This window comes from Myotis nattereri (genome assembly GCF_964212035.1).
Source record: "Myotis nattereri genome assembly, chromosome: 5".
NCBI classification, from domain to species: domain Eukaryota; kingdom Metazoa; phylum Chordata; class Mammalia; order Chiroptera; family Vespertilionidae; genus Myotis; species Myotis nattereri.
This window is the reverse complement of record NC_138080.1, coordinates 11,101,749-11,126,619: the sequence shown is the minus strand read 5'-3', so window position 1 is coordinate 11,126,619 and position 24,871 is coordinate 11,101,749. Positions and strand designations below refer to the sequence as shown.

Here is a 24,871-nt window from a genome sequence, read left to right as displayed (position 1 = left end):
CGTGCACATCCCCAGTAGGAGGTGTGCAGGAGGCAGCTGATCGATGTTTCTGACTATCTCTTTCCCTTCCTCTCTGTAAAAAATCAATTAAAAAAATAAAATATATATATGTGTGTGTGTGTGTATATATATATAGAAAAAAAGAAAAAAGGAGGCCAAGAATAGGGATCAAACTGGGTAAAACTACAGGTATAGAATCCTTTAAAAACAATAGAAAACCACAGGCTCAGTTTGGATGCCTCTGAGAACACATGGCAGACTGGTCTAAGATCACAGATGTTAGAAGACAGGCAGCAGTCACTCAGGATGTACTCAGCCACTAATTCAAAGTTCTTATAGAAGTGACTACTGAAGCCTGTGACTGACCCTTTTCATTAAAAACACAGGTTGGCCCTAGCTGGTTTGGCTCAGTGGACAGAGCATTGGCCTGCGGACTGAAGGGTCCCAGGTTCGATTCCAGTCAGGGGCACATGCCCAGGTTGCGGGCTCGATCCCCAATAGGGGGCGTGCAGGAGGCAACCAATGATTCTCTCCCATCATTGATGTTTCTCTCTCTCCCCCTTCCTCTCTGAAATAAAACAAAAACAAAACAGGTTGGCCTTAACTGGTTTGGTTCAGTGGATAGAGCTTCGGCCTGCGGACTAAAGGGTCTCAGGTTCCATTCTAGTCAAGGGCACATGCCCAGGTTGCCTGCTCGATCTCCAGGGGGGGGCTTGCAAGAGGCAGTTGATGAATGATTCTCATCACTGATGTTTTTCTCTCTCTCTCCCTTTCCCTTCCTCTCTGAAATCAACAAAAATATATTAAAGAAAAACAACAAAGGTTAGCCTGCTCCATAAAACATAGCCCAGGACTATTTTTGTCTTTTCCTAACTCCTAATAGTGTGACAACTTGACAATTACAAATGATATCCAGTGTTTTAAGCGCTTACTTCTTTGACTTTCAGTGGTCTTCCACTCAGACTATGCTTGTTTAGAACTTCAGCAGCTTTTTTCATGCTCTCTTCCATCTTGAATTCAACAACGCTAAGAAGAGTCAAAAGGAAATGAGTGAAACCAGTCCTGCAACTTAGAAGGCTCAATTGCCAATAAGTAACTAGACAATACTTACGCACATCCCTTTGGAAGAAGCCACAGACCAATCAGAAGAGCAAGGAAAGGGGAAAAGAAAAGAAAAAAAATATTAAATATCAATGACAGTTATAAAAATGATTTATGTAACAAAGTTAGGTTGTTGTTTTTAATTAACCCTTCTAAGAGGAAGCTGACAGAAGTGTCTTACTTAGCATTCCTTATTAAAAGCTGGGCTCCTTATTATCTCCTTTTCCTGCACGTTACCAGCATTGCACTAGAGTTGCTGAAGTTATAATAAGCAGACCTAAATTCAGGTTCTCCAAGAAATCACACAAACTTTAGATCTGCTTCCCTCAATCAACTCCTTACCATCCTCCTCCTAAATCCATCCCTTTCATTAACTGAGCTCATCCTTTTGATTATTCTAAGCCATTCTATTGCACAACAGAAAATAGTTTATTTTCTCTTTAAACAAGGCCAATTTTAAACGTTCAGATTTTAAATATTTGTTTTACAATTTACTGGCAAAAAGGCAATCTTTTCGGAATCTTTGGTTCACACAACTTTCAAATTCAGCAAACAACCAAGAGTAACATTTTCTAGACAAGAACGCACGTTTTACATTAATATACCACCACTAAAATTCCATGCATAATTCACACACAGCCAATTCCTCTGTTAACAAAGAGACAATGCTACAATTGGTCCCCAGTTATCAAAATTGGGCATCCAAACAGAATACCAAAAAGCTCTTTGGCCAGCCATTTGGAAAAGCAGGACTCCCGTTTGCAAAATCCCTTCCCACCCCACTCAAATGTTTGGCAAAATCAAACATGGCTACTATAACATGAGCACTCACTGCCTTCCTGATTTCATTCGATTCCACGCCACCATACAGTTACATTTTTCATGTAGTAAATCCACAGAAGAAATTCTCTCAGACACTTACCCTTGACTTTCCTTCAGCGTCCATTAAGAGCTCCACGTATGTTACCTCACCAACTACAAATCAGTTTCCAGACGACACATAAACCAAGGGAGAAAAGCCAAGAAAACAATGGGAATTTAGAACAATCATCAGCAACCTTGTATGGAGCCTCTGCCTTATAAGAAAGCCCAGAAACACTCCATATTCTCTAAACCACAGAACTAGGCATTACAGGTGTGCAGTAAAGGTAGGTGAAACTCATTAACAATGTCCTTGATGTTCCTCCCACCACAAACAGATTTCCATATCAATTTCTCTGGCTGGACCTCTCATTCATGACTAGAGGCAATCCAAATCTATAGGAAAGAAGCCCACATGATTCACTTTCTGGGTAAGGGAGAAGTTTTACACATACACTCTTACTGGTGAAAGCAAGTAAACAGCACACAAAGTGCAATGCCACTACTAGACTGAGCTCAAATGCTATATCAAGAATGTGTATATGCTCAAAGGGTTACACGGTGTTGCGTGCTACATGGGTAAGCAACCTGAATAATCCAGGGGGCCCTGTGCTCAGGACAGTCACGTGCTTGGTTTAATATTGTTGTTGTGGTCTTGAAATTCCTAATTTTTAAACAAGGGGGCACCTGCATTTTCATTTTGCTCTACACCCCACCAATTCTACAGCAGGTCCTGCACAAAGCAGTGGGCCCAACAATTGTCAGAAGTAGGATGTTTGAATATTCAATCACAAAACCAGAGCAGCACCTGGATTCTCCTCAGTGAATTAAGCCAGGCTTTATTATTGCTGCCTTCTCAACTTCCTCAATAAAGAATACAGATTAAATACAAATTTAGATCTCAGTTTGGCCTGGCCGGCATGGCTCAGTGGTTGAGCGTGCCCTATGGAACCGGAGGTCACAGTTCAATTCCTAGTCAGGGCATATTCCCCGGTTGCAGGCTCAATCCCCAGTGTGGGGTATGCAGGAGGCAGCTGATCAATGATTCTCTCTCATCATTGATGTTTCTCTCTTCTTTCTCCCTCTTCCTCTTTGAAATTAAAACAAAAACAAAAACCCCCCCACAAACTTAGTTTGTATCTAAACAATTAAACAGACTCACGTGCTTCTAATCTACACAAAGGGGGAAAAACAAAGCATTTCAAAAGATCTGCAGATTTTCCTAAAGGTTTGGATTGCCAATTCATGACCACCATGCCCAGATGTTAAAACCCATCAAGTCAACCATTAAAATGGCTACTGAACTTGAAGATGGCAAACAGAAACTTAAAGCGTTAATTTGGAGAAAATCTCTAAACAGGCTATTTTTTAAAGTATTATTTTTATAATGGTAAAGCCTTCTCCAACTCAGTTTTCAAGCTTGGTTTAGCACTACAAGAGTAAAAATAACCCTCTTAATGGCCTCAACAAGTCCTGCCTATTCTACCTCCTTTGCTCAAAAAATATTAAAATTATTATTGGATTTTAAAATATTGCTAGGAGATATTTAAATGTAAAATAAAATTATTTTTTTTAATTAACAATTTGAAAGGCATGTTTATTAGTAATATATTTGCATGGCATTGAAAGCAGGAAAGCCAAGTGTTCAAAGGTTAAGTCTACAGCCTTGCCTTCCTTGTCCTTTCCTGAAATGTTTACCAAACCAGGACTTTACACAAAACAGAAAGGAGAATCAGTGCAGAGATGAAGGAAATAGGAGCGACTAGTAAATTTAACGTGTGGAGTATGTACTCCTGAGGGGCAAACTGAAAAATGACCATAGACAAGGGACAGTAATACAAACTGTCTTTATTTCACCCATACAAAAGTAAAGCAATTCCAAAAAAGTTGTGGCCATTCCTGAAGCCATGTTAAGAGCCATTTATTTCAATAGCAGCAGCCATTTGAGCACCAACAGCCTTTGTCTCCACTTAAATCAGCGGTTCTCAACCTGTGGGTCGCGACCCCTTTGGGGGTCAAACGACCCTTTCACAGGGGTCTTCTAAGACCATCAGAAAACACATATATAATTACATAATGTTTTTGTGATTAATCACTATGCTTTAATTATGTTCAATTTGTAACAATGAAATTGGGGGTCACCACAACATGAAACTGTATTAAAGGGTCCCGGCATTAGGAAGGTTGAGAACCACTGACTTAAATGGTTGTAGTTGCCCTAAGTGGTTTGGCTCAGCGGATAGAGCGTCGGCCTGCGGACTGAAGGGTCCCAGGTTCGATTCTGATCAAGGGCATGTACCTTGGTTGCAGGCACAACCCCAGTAGGGCGTGTGCAGGAGGCAGCTGATAGATGTTTCCCTCTCATTGATGTTTCTAACTATCACTCTCCCTTCCTCTTTGTAAAAAATCAATAATATACATATATATTTTAAAAAGCCTAGTAGTGTCAAGCCAATGAATAGAGAAGCCAAGTTTATTTGCTAAGAGCTATGACTGTGACTACTGCCTAATAACCTTAAAAATAAATAAAAGAATCACAATATCTAACTCAAGGATAACTGTATGTTGTCATGCATTTGGACGGTTTCTAGTCTGTGCCCATAAAGACACTTTATCAAAAAGATGTCATTGCAACCTAGAAACCAAGCAAGTCCCAAAACCAAACTTTTCTCCATGGTCATAACCATTTTAACAAAAGCCAAGTTTAGAAATTAGGACTTTTCACCCTTAACATTCTAGTGATGAAACACACGCAACCTTCAATCCTTTGCTTAAAAAAAATTGCTTAAAACGCTCCCCCCCCCCCCCTTACATTATACTAACCCTCACTCCTCTCAGTTTAGTCATAAGTGAGGCAGTCACTGTGGCTCTAGCATGAGCAGTGCTGTTCCCAAGGAGCATCAATTAGCAACTGCTACAGAGCTTCTCACAGGCTCTGCAACAGTTGCTAATTTATACTTCCTATAGGAAGATAATAATAAAGCAAGACCTGTTTAGTAGTCAGTACTACTATCAACAAAACTTTGAAGCAATCTGGCCATATTCAACGAAATAAATAAAAGAACCAATCAACCAGGAGTGAAGGCAGAGTTCACAAATTGGCCTTGGCAACAGTGCCACAAAAATGGAATTCACAGGTATTAATGAAAATTACTGTTGCTTCCCATCCCCCGCGTTGAACATGGATGAAATGCCAAGAGGAGACTGCTAAGACAAGTTCTATTGCAGCTTAAATATAAAAATATCTGCAGGAAAAAACTATGACTCTGAAAAGCCTAATAATGCCAAATGTTATCACCTACCTTTACTTTAAAATGCATCTCAAAAAGAGAAAAATAAAAAGTGACTCTCTCTCTCTCTCTCTCTCTCTCTCTCTATATATATATATATATATATATATATATATATCCTCAAGAATAAAAGGCACCAGGAGGTTAAAGAGATGAACAAACCAAAATTTAGGCAGTCCTTGGAGCTACTCTGACTTAACACTTCTGAATGCATTTTTACCACAAAGAGTATTTGTTTCTGTGTTTTCATTTACTGCTCAAGTCTGAAATGGACAAAAATAAAAAAATAGAGTAGTACAGAGGTCCAAGTCACTAAAGAGAATTCATATGTGAAAAGGCCTCTAATTTAAAAGGGGGAAGGGGACCAGGGCATGTTATCAAACATTTTCACCTCATAATAAGGTAGACACTCTAATGGAAGGGTGCATAGATTACATATTTTGAATTTGAAAAGCTTGTTTAATATATATAGGCGCATATATAGGTTGTTTATATATATAGCTTGTTTCTCTTATAAATGGCAAAATAAGTATTCTACACAGATTACTTAATTTATAGACAAGTTAGAAACTGACTGAGCCCATTCTTCGTAAGTTGTCCAAGAGCCCCCATGGAGATTATCTCCAAGAGCCACTGGAGATCTTCTACTGGACTACACATGCACTCTGGGCCTTTGTTTTGTGTTAGCTGGAATTTAAAATTTACTTGAGGTGATGCATTAAATAAAAATAGAAGGATTAAGTGCTTAACAAACTCTTTGCTTACACAAGTTAGACTGACTGATGCTAACTTTGGGATTGATTCAGAGTAAACTACATCACTGATCATCCTTTTCTTCCTCACACTGCTCTGTGCTTAACTGCTGTTGCAGCTCAGTCCTGCTGGCTCCCAGGTTAGGCCAGGAGAACAAGCAGCCCCATGCCAAGCTTTCTTCATCTACACAGGACTTCCCAGTAATGTAGCACAACACTGCTTAAGTTTAAAATACCCAAGATCATCTTTTGCTCACAGAAATCGTACTTCTTTGCCCAATCCTTATGGACACTTTAAAATGTGTATCCTAATTAGACAGCTGTTGAGACCGTACGTCACTCTCAAACTTGGTTTGGAAATCTCCAAATTTCATAATACACTGGCTCTCAAAAAAATATTTTTTAATCCAGTAACAATTTGGTCTTCAGAGCTGCCATTTTTCCCCCCATGCAATATCTCCATAAAAAAAATAAGCACAGTCAAAAGGAAGGACAATAGAAACCTTTCTTGTGTCCCATAGATAGGAAGGGGAAAGCTCAGGGAAAGAGGACATTCAATTCTAAGGACTGTGAAACGCTTTAATTCATGTCTTTAACCGATATTGTGGGAGTGAGCAAAAAATCAGCAATGTTGATTTCATGATAGTGCCACCAAAAAAAGCTGGGCACCAAACAAGCTTTGTGATCCCACAAAGGATTTGGAAAAGCCCGGGGGAAAGTGGCCAGTTCACATAATACATGAATTATTAGTAGGATCTTCCAGAATGCTGATCAATGCTAAAATTCAAGACAAGTACTATAAAATACCCTGATGTCGAAGGGGAAAGACAGGGAATTAGGGAGCAGTGCGTGAGGCAGTCTCAGGCATGATTAATGATTAGGCTTAGAAAGTTTCTGTCCTGCCATCTCAGAGCTGCTACCTTCATTCTGAGAGGTGGCAATTAGACAGTGCTGCAATGATATAACATTATTCAGATCTTGAGGACAAATTATTCCACTAGTTTTCTGAAACAGGACAATTTCATCAGGGACAGAATCTTAAAATGCAGACTGATAGAGTGATTGGGTTATGACAGCCCAAATTTCTGTTTTGCCCATAGTAGAGATTATTTTGAGACTAATGCTTTTAGCATGTGTCTCTATCTGCATATTTTCCCCCCTGTGCAATAAGTCTTCAAAAACCTTAAAACATATTTGCAAGAGATTTCACATAAATATTTCAGATTTCAAATAACTATTTACTAGGTGTACCAGTTAATAATGCGGATTTTTTTCAATAGATGGAGTTACACATTTGTTAATATATATGCGATTTGATATGTATGCTATTTTGTTGTAGTGATCAAGCTTCAAAACTTTGTATGTCAAATTTGCTGAAAGTGTTAACATCAGAGTTATTTTTATGCTTAAAAATGTTGAATTTCATGCCAAAAAAAGAGCATTTGTGGGAAGTTTTAATACATTACTTTATTTTGAAGAAAAAGTTATCATATACTTCCAGAAGCTTATGGTGAACATGCTGCATCTCAAGATACTTGTGAACACTGGTTTAAACGCTTTAAAAGTGATGATTTCGATGTGAAAGACAATGTCCAGGTTAACCGAAAAAGTTTGAAGACCAACAATTACAAGCATTATTGGATGAAGATGCATGTCAAACTCAAAAACAACTTGCAGAAAGATTAAACATTGCTCAGCAAACAATTTCCGATCATTACAAGCAATGGGAAAGATTTTCAAGGAAGGAAAATGGGTGCCACATCAACTGAATGGAAGACAAATGGGAAACCAAAAAGTCATCAGTAAAATGTTACTTCAACGGCACAAAAGAAAGTCTTTTCTGCATCAAACTGTGACTGATGATGAAAAGTGGATTTATTGCCCTAACAGGTTTGGCTCAGTGGATGGAGCATCAGCCTGCGGACTCAAGGGTCCTAGGTTCGATTCCAGTCAAGGGCATGTACCTTGGTTGCGGACATATCCCCAGTAGGGCGTGTGCAGGAGGCAGGTGATCGATGTTTCTCTCTCGTTGATGTTTCTAACTCTCTATCCCTTTCCCTTCCTCTCTGTAAAAAATCAATAAAATATATTTGAAAAAAAATAAATAAAAGAAAAGTGGATTTATTTTGAGAATCCCAAATGCACAAAAATCATGGGTTGATCCAGGTCAACTATTAACATTGACTGCAAGGCCAAATTCAGGAAGAAGACAATGCTCTGCGTTTGGTGGGATCAGGAAGGTGTGGTATTATGAGCTTCTAAAACCAGGTGAAACCATTCATACTGATCGCTACCGACAACAAATAATCAATTTGAACCATGCTTTGATTGTGAAACGACCAAAATGTGCCAGAAGACATGGCAAAGTAATTTTGCTTCATGATAACGCACCATCACACACTTCAAAACCAGTTAAAGACACGTTAAAAGATCTTGCCTGGAAAGTATTAACCCACCCGCCGTATTCAGCAGACCTTTCTCCTTGAGATTACCATTTGTTCCGATCAATGGCACACGCACTTTCTGAGCAGCACTTCAAAACATACGAAAAAGTGGAAAATTTGGTCTCTGAATGGTTTGCCTCAAAACAAGAAAAGTTCTATTGGGACGGTATCCACAAATTACCTGAAAGATGGGGGAAATGTGTAGCTAGCGATGGACATTACGTTAAATAAAGCACTTTTGATGTTTCTCTTGAAATTATCCTGTTTTCTTTGATTACAAAATCCGCCAGTATTAACTGGTACACCTAGTAAACTTATTTTTGGTATATCAAGACATAAATAAAAATATATTTTGAGCTGTTGTGGTTCAGTGGTTGAGCGTCAACCTATGAACCAGAAGATCATAGTCAGGGCACATGCCCAAGTTGTAGGCTTGACCCCTAGTGGGTAGACTGATGACTCTCTCTCATCACTGATATTTCTGTCTCTCCCTCTCCCTTCCTCTCTGAATCAACAAAAATATATAGATTTTTTTTAAAACCTCATAATAAAAAGAATAAGAATATTTCTTAAGGAGTCATATGTATGCAAACAGTAATTTTTTTTTTAGAGTTCACATACTGAATATAAGCATTACCATAAAAAATATTACCTTTCTCTTATGAATCCTTTATGTACAATCTAACATGGCTAATAATTTAACTAAACAGAAAAGTAATTTAACCTATACAGGGGAGTTCTAAGCAAGAACATTTAAGGTTTGTTAAAAATAACTAATTTACTGCACACCTGTAATTCTAAATTACACCACCAAAAATACACTGAAAGGGCTGAGCCAGGGCATTCATAGCAGTATGCCAGAGGAATATGAGAACCAGTTTGGAAGTATCCAAATAAACCACCAGGCTGGCTCCACACTTAATACAGTTCAATAGGAAATTGAGGTGAACTGCTTCTACATCCAGAAACGTCATGGCTGCTGCTGCTGCTACCAGCTTTAAGGCTTCCAAAACTGAATTACTGAATGGTAAAGCAGTAAAAATGTCACCTACTTTATCCATCATGTCCCAAAACTGGTTCACACACTCCTTAAAATGAAAAAATAATTTGGCCTGCAATCTCTTACAAAATTCTGCATTTTCAAAGCCACATTCCTGGTTCTTGGAACTACTATACCTTATTATCAATGGAAGTATCCATTCAGTGGTTCAACCAAATCACAAGAACACAAATTTGGGGATATTCCAAAAACTAATTCGAATGAGACCCAACTTTACCGTACAGAAATTCTAAACTTGTATTGAAGCAGCAGTCCCAAAAACCAAGAACACTGCATCTGGGATGCCACATGACACGCCCTTCAGACAAAAAGAAGAAACTTCACTCTTGCCCTAGGAGCATTGGCAGGAATGATTTGGCTGATCAAGGCAGGAAAACAAATCTCACACCAAAACATTTTCCATCTATATTATCTGGAGTAATACTACATGGGAACAGCATACATAACTGTACAGAGAAGTTCCAATGCCTAGTGCTTCGGCATGTCATGGTCGAATTGAGAGATGGGACAATGATGGCAGTGGGCCATTTATATTTTCAAAACCCAATGCTGGGAGCACCATACACATACCAAAATAGCCTATCCAAGTGGCATCTCTGTCACTGAAATGTTAATCATATGACAAATCAAGCTCAAATCTCTTTTCATTATGAATACTCAAAAAAAAAAAAAAACACCCCAATACCTTTCAGTCCTTCAAAAAAACTGCACTTAAGAGTAATTTGAGTCTCAGTTTCCCTTGGGGGTATGGGGTGAGGGGAGACTTCAAGGCATTAGATAAATAGTTCTCTACCAACAGTTTTGTCTAAACCAGGGCTGAGCAATCTCTTCAGCCCTGAGTGCCACCAGCAGGGTCAGGAATCAGGAAAGAAAGGAAGACAGAAGAAACAGAATAAGAGTGTGGGAAAGAGAGGACACCCTGGTTGCGCAGGGGATAAGGCAGAGGACCATGGAGGCAATCGACCTCCTCGGACCTCTTGGTGGCAGCAGAGCTTCTGTTGTTTTCCCTGCCCTAAGCCCAAATTTGGACACCTGGGCTGTGACTGATGTGACCTGAACGCTCTGCATTACACAGGACAGGCCTTATTTTGAGCTCTCCAATTGACAATCTAAGAATTTTCCCCTGGGGGGGAAAGCCTAACAATTTTAGCGCAAGCTAATGTTTTTATAATTTAGAATCTGAACAGCACAAGTTCCAGCTTCCAAATTTTGATCTCAGAAAAACATCCACAAAATTTAAACAAACTACCTTCCCACAAGAATTTAAAAGCTTAAAAAGAGAGACAGAGATCAAGAAAAGGTAACACCTCTCCCACCTATTATGAAAAATTCAAAAAATGTCCTTACCACAAAGAGGCTCCCCTCAAGCTTAAATGAAGCCCTATTATCCTATTAAGCCAATAAAATCATTTATAGGCCAAGGGACCATCAAACCACCCTATTTGACACACAGGTGCACGACCACAAATAAAAGTAGGGTGGATAGGAGGGCTTAACTCTCAAGCCTGGACAGAACACATGCTCTACCCAGACAGCTTCCACTGACAAAAAGTAACCAAGGAATTAGCCACAGAAAAGATGACACACCAACCTTCTTACCCTACTCAACCACCAGTACCATTACCTTTTTCTTTAACCAGGTCTTTAAGTGACTGCCATTTCACATCAAAAGGTATGTTTGTAATGAAGGCTCTGTATCTTTTGGTTGGATTGGCATATGGCTCAAAGCGATTGCCCCCTCTTTTTATGTTTTTCTCTTTTCTCTTCTCATTCTGAGTAGGTCGTTCTCCTTCACTGAATTGAAAAGAAAAAAGAAAAGAGGGTCCATATGTTAGCACAATATAAAAGATAGTATTTTATTTGTCAGGCTTACAATTCACACGAAGTTACATACAACACAAGACTAATATTAATTTTGATGAGACATTTAAACTAAAGTGTCCCATAGAGCAGAAAGCTGCAGTAGTGCACCGCTTAAACCCACCGATCATGAAACTAGTCCCAGCTCAGCCAGCGTGGCTCAGTGGTTTGAGTGCTGACCTATGAACCAGGAGGTAACAGTTCAATTCCCGGTTGTGGGCTCAATCCCCGGTGTGGGGCATGCAGGAGGCAGCTGAATAGTTGTTCTCTCTCATCATTGATGTTTCTGTCTCTCCCTCTCCCTTCCTCTCTGAAATCAATAAAACATGTATTTAAAAGGAAAAAGAAAAGAAACTGGTCCCAAGAAAAGTGTATTCTCTTAGTCATTCACACACTCCTGTGGGGCATAACAGAAATGGGAGTAAGAGGCCAACTCCCTGCCTGAGGTGCTTTAGTTCCAAGACAGAAATATGAAAAGAGAAGGAAAGATTTACAAGGCCCTGGCCAGTGTGGCACAGTTGGGCACTGTCCCATGCACCAAAAGGTTGCTGGTTCGATCCCAGGTCTGGGTACATGTCCAGGTTGTGGGTTCAATCCTCTTTAGGAGATAGCCAATCAATGTTCTGCTCTCACAGTAATGTTTCTTTCCCTTCTCCCTTCCTCTACCTCTAACCCCCGCCCCAAAACTTAAAAAAAAAAAAGATTAAGATCTCATGGAATGAGATTAAGAAATCAATTTTAGCTTCACAAATAAAAGTGCCTTTGGTTGTGTGTGTATGTTTTTAATTGTTTAAGTGGGAATGTAAACACTAGTCCAGTGATGGCGAACCTTTTGAGCTCGGTGTGTCAGCATTTTGAAAAACCCTAACTTAACTCTGGTGCTGTGTCACATATAGAATTTTTTTGATATTTGCAACCATAGTAAAACAAAGACTTATATTTTTGATATTTATTTTATATATTTAAATGCCATTTAACAAAGAAAAATCAACCAAAAAATTGAGTTCACGTGTCACCTCTGACACGTGTGTCATAGGTTCACCATCATTGCACTAGTCAGTTTGGCTCAGTGGATAGAGTGTCAGCCTGCAGACTACAGAGTCCTGGGTTTGATTCCAGTCAAGAGCATGTACCTTGGCTGCAGGCTTGATCCTGGGCCCTGGTTGGGACATGTGTAGGAGGCAACCATCTCTCTCACATAGATGTTTCTCTGTGTCTCTCCCCACCCTTTCCACTCTCTAAACAAAAACAAACAAACAAAATCAATGAAAAAATATCCTCAGGTGAGGATTAACAACAACAAAAAAGGTAGGTGCAGCTGCTATATAAAAGTGTGGCAGTTACTCAAAAAGTTAAAAAACATATAATCACACCCTGGCCAGTGTGGTTGAGTGGATAGGGCATCAGCACTCGCACAGAAGGGTCTCGAGTTCCATTCCTGGTCAAGGGCACCTCCCTGGGTTTCCATTCCGGTTCACTCCCCACCACCACTCCAAGTGTGTGTGGGAGGCAACCAGTCCATGTGTCTCTCTCACATGGATCTTCATCCCCACCCCCCACCCCCACCCCCCGCCTTTCCTCCCTCCTTCCCTTCCATTCTCTCTGAAAAGCAATGGAAAAAATATCCCCAGGTGATGGTTAACAAAACAAAAATCTCTATTAAATATATATAATCACTACATGTCCCAGCAATTCCACTCCTAGGTATATACCCTAAAGAACTGAAAGCAAAGACTCAAATACTTATACGCCACTAGCAGTATTATCCATAATAGCTTAAAGGTGGAAAAAACCTAAGTGTCCACCAACAGATGAACAGAATGAACAAAATGTAGTATATAAATCCAATAGAATATTATTCAACCACAAAAGGGAATGAAGTGCTGAGACATGTTGGAACAGATGAACTTTGAAAACATGCTAAGTTAAACAAGCCAGAGTTTCTGTTTGGGATGATAAAAGCTGTACAGCCTTGTACTTGATGCCACTAAATTGTACACTTAAAATGGTTAAAATGGCAACTCTTACATATACTGTTACCACAAAAAAAATCTTAAGGGAAAGAAACCATTCTCTACACAACCCTACTTTGACGCTAGGAAAACCAAAGTCTGGGCAACCCTGGTACATTAAAGACACAAACAATCCCAACTTTTGCAAAGGATGGATGCTTTTTTTGGCATGGCCTTTCCTGTAATACTTTTCACTTTGGTGTGTTAGGTGCCTCCATGTTGTAACATTTCATTTCTAAGCTCCATACATACAAATTCAGCTTAGATTAGGAAATAAAAAAAAGCTTCATAAGAAATGCAAATTTAACAAAGCATAGAACCAGACATCAGGCTGGACAGGCCATAGCCTAGGGACAACAGGCCGGTGTGTGAGCAGCCAGGGCAGCGCCCATGCACTCGCCAAGGGAGGCTGTTCCCTCAACTTCCTGTTCAGTTCAATCCCCTTTGGCCACAGGCAGACACCTGCAAGCACTGGCCAGGAACAACTGGGAAGCTGGCTGGCAGCCATAGAAGTTCTTCTCAAGGCACTGAGTCCTACACTTTCTACTTCACTAACCCTCATCTTCCCACTAGTGAGAATCCTGAGACTCCCAAACCACAAATTCAGCAGAGGCTCTGTGATCCATGGCACAAATGGAAAAAAAAACCCAAAAAGCCAAAAACTATGGTACAGATGATTTACAAAACTACCTTCACTGAATAAAAGGGCTGATCTTTATTCCAGGATTCTTACTTGTGTGTGGGAGGAATAGTGTTCAAACACTGGATGGTAGATGGAGGACTTTCTTTTACCATACTTATCTGGAAAAATTAGAAAGTTGTTTGTTTTTTTTTAACTATATCCCTCATATCCAAACACAAGGGTGCCAAGTGGGAACCCAATGAAGATATCATCCTAAGCAAAACTAAGGAAAGCAGCTTCCTAAAAGATCTGAACTATACCAACATAAAATAGACTTCCAGCTGGTAGATGTGGGAGGTAGGGCCCCACTCAAGCTCTTGGGATTCCTAGAACTCTTAACTGTGTCCACCCAGGCTCACAACAGGCCTTTCTCCGGCTGGCTGCACATCACAAACAGATCTTAGAAGGAACCTGTCTACTTCACGTGAAAGTCATGCACCAAAACCTGCCAAACAGCATTATCTGCCATTGCTTACTTTTTATATCCTCCTATATAATAAAAAGCTAATATGCAAACCAGCCAAACAGTGTAATGACTGGTCACTATGATGTGCACTGACCACCAGGGGGGGAGACACTCAACGCAGGAGCTTCCCCCTGGTGGTCAGTGCCCTCCCACAGGGGAGCACCACTCAGCAGAAGCCATGGTGAGTGCAGTGGCAGTGGCGGGAGCCACTCCCACCTCCGTGGCAGCGCTAAGGATGTCCAACTAATGGCTTAGGCCTGCTCCCCTAAGCCATCAGTTGGACATCCCCCGAGGGCTCCTGGACTGCAAGAGGGCGCAGGCTGGGCTGAGGGACCCCCGCCTCCAGTACATGAATCTCATGCACCGGACCTCTAGTATGTATATGTGTGTGTGTGTGCATATATTTATTGATTTCAGAGAGGAAGGGAAAGGGAGAGAAAGAAACAAAAGAAAGAAAGAAAGAAAGAAAGAAAGAAACAAACAAACAAACAAACAAACAAACATCAATGATGAGAATCATTGATCAGCTGCCTCCTGCATGTACCCCCACTGGGGATTGAGCCCGAAGCCCAGACATGTGCTCTGGTCCGGAATCGAACCCAGGACCTTTCAGTCCACAGGACGACGCTCTATCTATCCCTGAGTCAAACCAGCCAGGGGCCAAATGCTTACTCTTGGCAGATGAGGAGGAAAATGTTAGTATAAATTCAAAAAAATGTACATCCAATCTATAGTTCACGGTCCTACAAAAGGTCTGTGGATAGAAATATATTTAATATAACTTGTTTCTTTTGAAACCCAAATATTCTATAATTTGCATTTCAAAAAAATGCTGACATAGGAGGGTCCATGACAGTAGTAGTGCCAGTCCATGTTTTCAGACTGCTCAGCTCACCTATTAATTACAAAATGTATAAATAACTAATTACAGCCAAAGCAGTAAAGTATCTAGGTTACATTCTGCCCATGCATTATTAGGGCTAAGAATAAACTACTAGCCTTGGCCAGTGGGGTTCAGTTGGTTGGATGTTGTTCCATGCACTGAAAGGGTTGCTGGCTTGATTTCCAATCAGGGCACACACCTGGATTGCGGGCTCAATCCCCAGTAGGGGGTGTGCAGGAGGTAGCCAATGGATGGTTCTCTCTCTCTGACCCATGAACCAGGTCAAGCAGGGTTCGATTCCTGGTCAAGGGATATGCCCAGCTTGGGCCTTAATCCCCAGCAGGGGGCATGCAGGAGGCAGCTGGCCAATCAATGATTCTCTCTCATCATTGATATTTCGGGTAGTAATGATTCTCTCTCATCATTGATATTTTGGGTAGTTATTGATATAGTATCTTGACTCAGTGAGGGTTTATATACTGACACCAAACTGTACATCTATCTTCCATATATATAAAAGGCTAATGTGCAAAGTGTCCCCCGGGGAGTTCAACTGGGAGCCTGGGAGTTCGATTGCTCACTATGATGTGCGCTGACCACTAGGGGGTGGTGAGGAATGAAGAAGGCCCAGGCTGCCTTCCAGAAGGAAGGCCCTGATTGCAGGCCAGCCCTAGGGACCCTACCCGTGCATGAATTTTGTGCACTGGGCCTCTAGTTTCCAATATGTGTTTATTGGGCCTATTATACAACACTATTTTTTAAAGTTTCTTCTCATAGTTATTAAATTTCAAACTTAAACCCCCAATAACTTGAATTGTAACTCCTACATAAAGTAATAAATTTGTAATCTTTCAAAGAAACTTACTATGAAGCCATAGTAAGTGGTCTACCTTGGCCAGCTAAAATGTCTTACCAGTCAATATTCTCCTTGCTATCTGGCTCTCAATTCCCAATTGTCAATGATTTTGATTCCATCTGATTCTGGCACCCACTCACCCACCTAAGTTTTAAATAGAACCAATATAACCAAAACTTTCTGAAATTCTATAAACCTATTTCATAATACATCGATAAAGACAAGCCTAAGATATCTGAAAGTACCTTCCATATTAGACATAATTAATCTTAATTGAAATAAGATTGTCTAATATGCTTTGGAATTGTTTCACTGACTGCATTCTTTGAAAATTTATCATGTCACTGCTCCACAACACTAGGATTATACTATACATTAAGATCACAACTGAACCTAGCAGTGTGGCTCAGTGATTGAGCAACAACCTATGAACCAGGAAGTCTTGGGTTTGATTCTGGTCAGGGCACATGCACGGGTTGCAGGCTCAATCCCCAGTGGGGGGCTTGCAGGAGGTAGTCAATCAATGATTCTCTAATCATTGATGTTTTTAGCTCCCTCTCCCTTCCTCTTTGAAATCAATAAAAACATGCATATTTTTAAAAATCACAACTAAAACAATTTAAAAAGTTCCTACTCCACAAAGGACTGCTACATTCTGTTTATTTTTTGTTTTAATCCTCATCTGAGGATATTTTTTAATTGATTTTCAGGGAGAGTGGAAGAGAGAGGGAAAGACAGAGAGAAACATCAATGTGAGAGAAAACACATCGACTGGTTGCCTTCCTGCACAAGCCCTAACCCGTGCTGGGGAGGAGCTTGCAACCAAGATATGTGCCCTTGACAGGAATCGAACCCGGGACCCTTTGGTACACGGGCCAATGTTCCATCCGAGCCAAACCGGCTAGGGCTCTGTTTAAAACAGTGAATCCCTAACCTCTCATGCCTCCATGGCATTCTCATGAATAATACTATTACTTGTAGAGCTCTTCAATCAAGAGTGTAGTCTGCAATGGCAACCCTAATACCCTAAACACATCTCCTGAGAGAGAAAAAATCCCCATCCCCCATCCCCTTTAAAACTATTCCTTATATGAAATGATTCTTCACAGAAACCCTTTCAAGCCTGAGCTCCTCTAATGCATTTAACCAGTTAACTGCCATGATTCTAATTTAAAAAGGTCCGCCGCTTGCATCTATAGACACTTACAGCGTACAAATGGTTACGATGTGGAGAGCACAGTTCATAACACTATTCTAGCTAGATCCAGGTCCACTAAACCACTCACATTAACTCGAGCTCTTTTCCTCTCTAGTTGTTTACCAGCATAACCTGTATCCACCTAGCTCACAGGGATGCTGTGAGAATCAACAAACAGCCTAACAAAAAATAACAACTTGGTAAACATTAAGCGCAACATTTAAGGGAGCAGAAATACAGGTGACTTGAAAGGTAGGGTCCTACTATTGAGGCCTAAACCCCAATGACACCTTTGCTAAGCCTCAATTCATCTATAAAAGGTTTAAAAAGTGAGACTTGACACATAGTGACTTTGGCAGTGATACATTTTCCTACCAATAATATTCTTGAGGGCAAGGAAGGGGACTAATTCACTCCTAGCCTTCTACTGTTGCATATACCTACTAGACTTTCAAACAAGCTCACCAAGGCAATGGCTGAAGAAACACAGGCATTGTACTTACAGACTACTGAAGGAATAATTCAGCGTTCAACTCTGTAATAAGAGAACCCACCTGAGAACCCGAAAAGAAACAAGCAACCTAATGTTTGCAGACTGTTATCACTTGCATAACCATGAATAAAATCACAGACCAAAGTGAAAGCAAAAAACTGGCTGCAGGCATTCAAACAGCCCAGAACTAAGAATATTCTAATCCAGAACTCAGAATATAATATACCTCAAAATTCTTTTTATCAAGTATAGAAACACTTTTAAAGTACAGTGCAAAAAATACAGTGCACAAAACAACAACAAAACCCCACTCAAATCATTATTATTTTGCCTGGCCAGCGTGGCTCGGTGGGTGAGCACAACCTATGAACCAGATCACGGTTGGATACCTGGTCAGTGCATATGCCCGGGGTTGCGGGCTCGAACCCCAGTGTGGGGCATGCAGGAGGCAGCTGATCAATGATTCTATCTCATCACTGATGTTTCTATCTCTCTCCCCCTCTTCCTTCCTCTCTGAAATCAACAAAAATATATATTTTCTAAAATCGTTATTATTTAAATAATAAACTTCAGCCCTACCCAGTTTTTCTCAGTGGTTATAGCGTAGGCCCCCATACCAAAGGGTCTCAGGTTCAATTCCCAGTCAAGAACATGTACTGTACCTAGGTTGCTGGGGTGCTTGAGGGAAGCAACCAGGAGTGTGTGAGTGAGTGTGTGTGTGTGTGTGTGGTGGAGGCAACCAATCCACGTCTCTTCTCACGTTGATATTTGTTTCTCTCTCCCTCTCCCCACCTCCCTCCCCTCCACTCTTCCTAAAAATCAGTGGAAAAAATATCCTCCTGTGAGGATTGAAAATAAATAAATAATAATCTTAGACCGGCTGCATTTAGTGAGCGGTTACCAGGGTAGTGTCATGTAAGTGGAAAGGGTGTTTAAGTCAAGATGGCCTCCCCTAGACTCTTTAGGTCAATTACCTTAAACCTGAGTTTTCTAAATGGTTAAAAAAAAATTTTTTTTTCTTGCTTGCAAAACAGTTAACACAAACATTACTTTTCCAATAATCTAAACTAAATATACATTTATTTATTTATTTATTTATTTTTTAACAGGGAGAAGCTTTGTTTTTGTCCACTTGTTCCGAAATGGTACATGGGTCAGAGCCCAGCTGCAGAGGATTCAATACAGAGCAAATTTTTATTTATTTTTTTAAAATATATTTTATTGATTTCTTACAGAGAGGAAGGGAGAGAGAGAGAGTTAGAAACATCGATGAGAGAGAAACATCGATCAGCTGCCTCCTGCACACCCCCTGGGGATGTGCCCCCAACCCAGGTACATGCCCTTGACCAGAATCGAACCTGGGACCTTTCAGTCTGCAGGCCGACGCTATCCACTGAGCCAAACCGGTTTCGGCAAATTTTTATTTTTAATAGTCCAGTTATGTTTGTCAAATGAATCAGCCACAAAAGACTATTTGAAAATGAACAGTGAAAAATAGGAAATTTAATAAAGTACCCCGAACGCTAAATAATCTGTTAACTAATTCAACTTCTCACCTAATTCAACTTCTCATCTGGCCTGATTCTAGCAGCACTCCACCCTGTGATTAAGTGCTTTGGAAGAAAATATTCAGGATATAATGTACCTTAAAGGCCTCCAAATATGGCCCTCAGAAATCCAACTAGGATACCCTACAGATGTTGAAAAAAGTCTAAAATGAACAAATCCTTTTCCAGAGTTTTCAATAATTAAGTGTTGAGAGTATTTCCAAAATGCCTTTCTCTTGATTTCTGAGGACCAGTAACCATCGTTATTTTTTTCCTCACCTAAGTTTACCATATCTAGTATTTAGTAAATGCTCATTAACATAAAACGCTTGTAACTACATTCATTTTAACCTCCACAAATTGTAGTTATGCACACTGAAAATTTGGGGGAAGGAAAATTCATTAACGCAATTTAACTGAGGTAACAAGGAGTTGGGGAGAACGGGAACTTATTGGTTAGTGGCTCCAGTTTGGGATGTTGAAAAAGTTCTGGACATGGATGGTAGTAACGGTTGCATAACACTGAATGCACCTAATGACAAGGAATCTCATACTTCAAATAGTTAAAGTTGTAAATTCTACACTCTGTATGTATATATTACAATTTATACAAACGCGTGGCAAGTCAAATGTGCGCCCAGCTTTCCCCTCTCCTCCCCCAAGTGCTCTTCTTTCAGGTGACTGTCATCAGAATGAGTGGGTTTCACGGGGGAAGATCATGCTTCAAGGAAATTTCAAACACCAAGGACCCGAGACAGAGCCCCAAGCAGGACTCAAAAAGATGACGGAGTTTGGAAGAGGGTAGCCAGCCAAATGATGGAAAATCTCCGCCTAGAACACGGAAAAGGATGTTTTCTCTTTTTCCTGTTTGTTTCTAAGGGTGAACACGAAGCAGCAGGCCCGACTGTTCTATGAATACCTCCCGCACACCTGGGGAGGAAGCGCGGGACGCGGAGAGGAACTGGGGCGCGGGGCGCGGGGCGGCCGGGGCGCCGGGGGGCGGCGCTCGCGGAGCGAGGCGGCGGCCGGAACCTGCCGCGCGGTCCCTGCCTATACGTGCCCGCCTCCGCTACCGTTTACCGGGGCCGTCCGCGTGCCAGGTCCTGCACGCTACTTCCCCCTCCCCCCCGCTTGACCGATCGGGAAACTGAGACCCCAGGTAAGGGGTGGGGTTTTGGAGGGAAATAAGAAACCCAAGGTCACCCGGCAGGTGAGCCGGCCGCGGCCTTGGGGACTCGCCGGCTCCGGGGCCCGCGCCATCATCCCCGCGCCCAGAGGCCTGACTTGCGGCCTCGGGGACGGACCGGCCTGGAGGAACCGGAAGAGCGGAGCCCCGAGGCCATGGACGACAGAGTAATCTTTGAGGCGCTCCCGGGGCCGCCCGGCTGCACTCCTAACGGCCTTGGCCGCCCCCACCCTCGGCAGACCCGCGGGAAGGCCTAGAACGAGGCCGCGCCGGAGGGAGGCAGCCAACAGACTTAACGGAGCCGGCGCCGCGAAATGCCTGACCCGGGACAAGAAACCGTGGAATACTCACCCTTTCGGACCGGGAACTCCGTTGCCGCTTGGCGCGCCAGGCGCGCCGCTCTCCCCCTCCATTTTGGGCTCCGTCGCCGCCACCTCGGCCGCCGCCTCGACCCCTGCCGCCATTTTCTCCGCGTCTGGGCTTTGTGTGAGGGAACAGGCTGTACAACGCTGCGCCTGCGCGCTCACGTGACCCGGCGCGACCGGTAACGCCTGCGCGAGTCGCTGCTGGCGGCCACGCCCCTGCTCTGGGCCACGCCCCGGAAGCCCAGAGGCGGACCAGCAGCTGCTATTTATTTATTCTTTTACTAGAGGCCTGATGCACGAAATTCGTGCAAGAGTAGGCCTTCCTTACCCCTGCTGGCACCAGCTTCCCTCTGGCACCCGGGACCGGGCTTCCTTCGCAGCCCCGGCGTTGTCTGGAAGGATGTCTGGTCTAATTAGCATATTATGCTTTTATTATTGTAGATTCCCACAACAAACTGGAGTTAGACACATCTACTGGGTCATCCACCCACCCTTGGGATCTATTAGGAAGAGGCATCTCCCCACCCTAACCTACTCACTTCCAGCTTTCTGTAATTAGCTGGAGCAGAATGGCAGCAGTTTTGTTTACCAGAATATAAAGGCGTTAGCCAAGGGCAGAACACGGAGGGCCAGGCTGTAGGACTGGTGAGCAAAATGCCATGTCTCTAAGCAAGTATCATCCTGCACCAAGAACATCCCGGCACTGCCGGTCGTCTCCCCACCAGGCTGGGAGCTCCTGGGTGCAGAGCTCATAGCCCGTGTTTTTTAATGAACCCATCAACCCATCAACCAAACGCATAGCTGAGGACTTAGTACATGCTCATAGATGTTTGTTGAGTGAATGAACAAGCAAGAAGCCAAACACGATGGAAGAAATGAGCTGCAGGCCATTTCTGGGGCTCTTCTGCCTGACCCTGGGTCCCTCTGCCCTGAGGGCTTTGTCCCTACTCCCATCTGGGTTATCAAGGCTGTTACAGACTGTCGGGGAGAGAACAGGGAAGAGGCCAGAGTCTAGGGGAGTGTTCAGAGGTGCAGGCCTCTTTCCTCAGCAGCTCCCCATCTCTGGAACTTTGAAATGCTTCACTGAATCTTGGAGTTCTTATCTAACCACCAAACTATCTCTAGGCTCACAAAGGGAAGTTGGTTGGGGGATGGTTTTTTTTTCCACCTCTCACAGAATGATTGCATTCTATTAGGCTCTGGGAGAATATATCACTTGCCACATGCTCCCAGCTGCTTAATTCTGCCTGGTGATTCTGATCCAGGTTCAGAACTCTGGGCCCAGAGAATAAATGCATCTGGTAGCCTAGCCTGACAGGAGGCTATGCCTCATCCTCCCTTTCCAGTTCCATTCCTACATCCCAAACTCACCTGTCTCACAGAATTCCCCTCTCCCATCCATCAAGTCCCTCTCCCACACCCCTTCCTGAAATCTCTACCAAAATCCACTGTGCACACCAACCTTTCTCCCATGACCCTACTGGAATCTATCTCAGTTTACCTTCCTCTCCCTTATACTTCTCCTATACTAGAGGGAAGCCTGGAACAGAAGAAGGCTCACAAACCTCTGAATTTCCTTGCCCAGCAGGGCTCAGAGATGGGGAAGAGACCACAGCAGTCTGTCAGAATCGGAGAAAAATCCAAATGCAAAGCATCAGGGACAAGAAGCCCACTTCCCCATTCTTTCTCCTGCAGTAGGTGTGACTGGAGATTAGTGAGAAGCCAGGCCCAGGCTGAGGAGACAAACTCTCTTCCAGCTATGGGCTCCTACAGACTGGTGACTTGACCCAACACTGCCCAAATTCCCGGGTTTTGCCATCTTCTGAACTAGTATTTCCTTCACACTTTCCTTTAATTAATACACTTTATTTTCCTTTAAAAAAATTATGTTTTGCCGAAACCGGTTTGGCTCAGTGGATAGAGCATCGGCCTGCAGACTGAAAGGTCCCAGGTTTGATTCCGGTCAAGGGCATGTACCTGGGTTGCAGGCACATCCCCAGGGGAGATGTGCAGGAGGCAGCTGATCGATGTTTCTCTCTCATTGATGTTTCTAACTATCTCTCTCCCTTCCTCTCCGTAAAAAATCAATAAAATATATTTTTAAAAAAATTATGTTTTAATTTGTGCTTTATGGGGTTTGGGGATCTGGGTAAAAAATAAAAAGATTGCCCTGACCCATTTGGCTCAGTGGATAGAGCATTGGCTTGCGGACTGAAGGGTCCCAGGTTTGATTCCAGTCAAGGACATGTACCATGGTTGCGGGCACATCCCCAGTGGGGGGTGTGCAGGAGGCAGCTGATCGATGTTTCTCTCTCATCGATATTTCTAACTCTCTATCCCTTTCCCTTCCTCTCTGTAAAATATCAATAAAGTACATTTTTTTAAAAAATAAAATAAAATAAAAAATAATAAAAAGATTAAGCAAACACAAACAAAAAAACTCAGGCACACTCTCCATCTGGAAAACTCACCTGTGCCTGCGCCCCCCACCTACCCCCTTACCTTTGCCTTTTCTCTCCTAAGCGTCAAAGGCCCTTCTGCCTCTGTAACTTGTTTACTGAGCCATAAGCCCAGCTGGCTCCCTTCTACTACCTCTGTAACTTTCTAAATAAACTTTCTCTTATAATTTGAATTTAAAAAGCAAAACATAGGCACAGACAACACTATGATGATTACTGGAGGGTAAGGGAGATGCGGGGAGGTAGAAGAGGGTACAGGGGAAATAAATGGTGATTGAAGGAGACTTGACTGGGCAGTGAACACACAATACAATATATAGATGATGTATTATAGAATTGTGCACTTGAAACATATAATTTTATAAACTAATGTCACCCCAATAAATTCAATTAAAAAAATTGCCCTGCCAGGCAGCTTAGTTGGTTATAGCATCATCCTGATTGTTTCCATCCCAGTCAGGGCACATGTAAGATCCAACCAATGGCCATAGCCGGTTTGGCTCAGTGGATAGAGCATCGGCCTGCGGACTCAGGGGTCCCAGGTTTGATTCCGGTCAAGGGCATGTACCTTGTTTGCGGGCACATCCCCAGTAGGGAGTGTGCAAGAGGCAGCTGATTGATGTTTCTCTCTCGTCGATGTTTCTAACTCTCTGTCCCTCTCCTTCCTCTCTGTGAAAAATCAATAAAAAAATAAAAAAAAGATCCAACCAATGAGTGCACAAGTGGAACAACAAATCTCTCTCATAAATAATTTTAATTTAATTTTTAAAATTGTGCTTTTACACCATAGCCCATATTGTAAACTTGCTATAAAGAGCTTCTGTAAAAAATAAAGAGCTTATTCCTCCCCATTTCTTTCTCAGGCATGTTTTTTTTTTCCTTCCTAAGTTTTAAGGGTCCCAACCAAGGGACCAATGGCAGTGGCAGCTCCTCCTGGACTTACCACCTGAACCTGTTTCCAAGACCCCCTTTTCTCTGACTTTTCAGTGAGCCAACAACAGCCCTGCCTTGGTTTACTCCTGTCACTGTGACTTTACTTCCCAGTGAGCCAAAGCAGCCTCACTTAAGCCCTTCATTGTTTCACTGTCCCCAGCTTTAATGTACTCTCAAAATGCATATATATGAGGGTATATAAATAAGAGGATGACACTATTAAAGTATAAATTCAGTATGCATGCTGCCAAAGGCTCTAAGCCTACGACTTGCTCTCTTTGCTAAGGTTAGGGGTCATTAAAGACAGCCTAGCACCAAGCTACAGCTTTCTCCTATACCTAATTGAAAGTATTAGAAGAGATTTGCAAAGGAAACAGCTTTCTCATTTCATGATGATATATCCTGGGGCTCCTTTGCATTATC

At 42.1% G+C, this 24,871-nt stretch overlaps 1 protein-coding gene across 11 annotated transcripts in view; it reads right to left on the bottom strand.

Annotated features, from left to right (window-relative positions):
- HNRNPM (heterogeneous nuclear ribonucleoprotein M) overlaps positions 1-21,216 on the bottom strand; it is a 47,307-nt gene extending 26,091 nt beyond the window's left edge. For 2 of the 11 annotated variants that reach the window (XM_081093320.1, XM_081093321.1), the window contains exons 1-5: positions 21,043-21,177; positions 11,133-11,302; positions 2,024-2,076; positions 1,112-1,119; positions 933-1,026 (exon numbers count right to left, since the gene is read on the bottom strand). In XM_081093320.1, coding sequence (XP_080949446.1) covers positions 933-1,026; positions 1,112-1,119; positions 2,024-2,076; positions 11,133-11,302; positions 21,043-21,155 — 438 coding nt within the window. In that variant the 5' untranslated portion in view covers positions 21,156-21,177. Of the gene's footprint in view, positions 1-932; positions 1,027-1,111; positions 2,077-11,126; positions 11,303-21,042 lie in introns of those variants that run through there. The other 9 variants (XM_081093323.1, XM_081093326.1, XM_081093322.1 and 6 more) reach the window with 7 other exon arrangements.
- Positions 21,217-24,871: the final 3,655 nt, after the last annotated feature.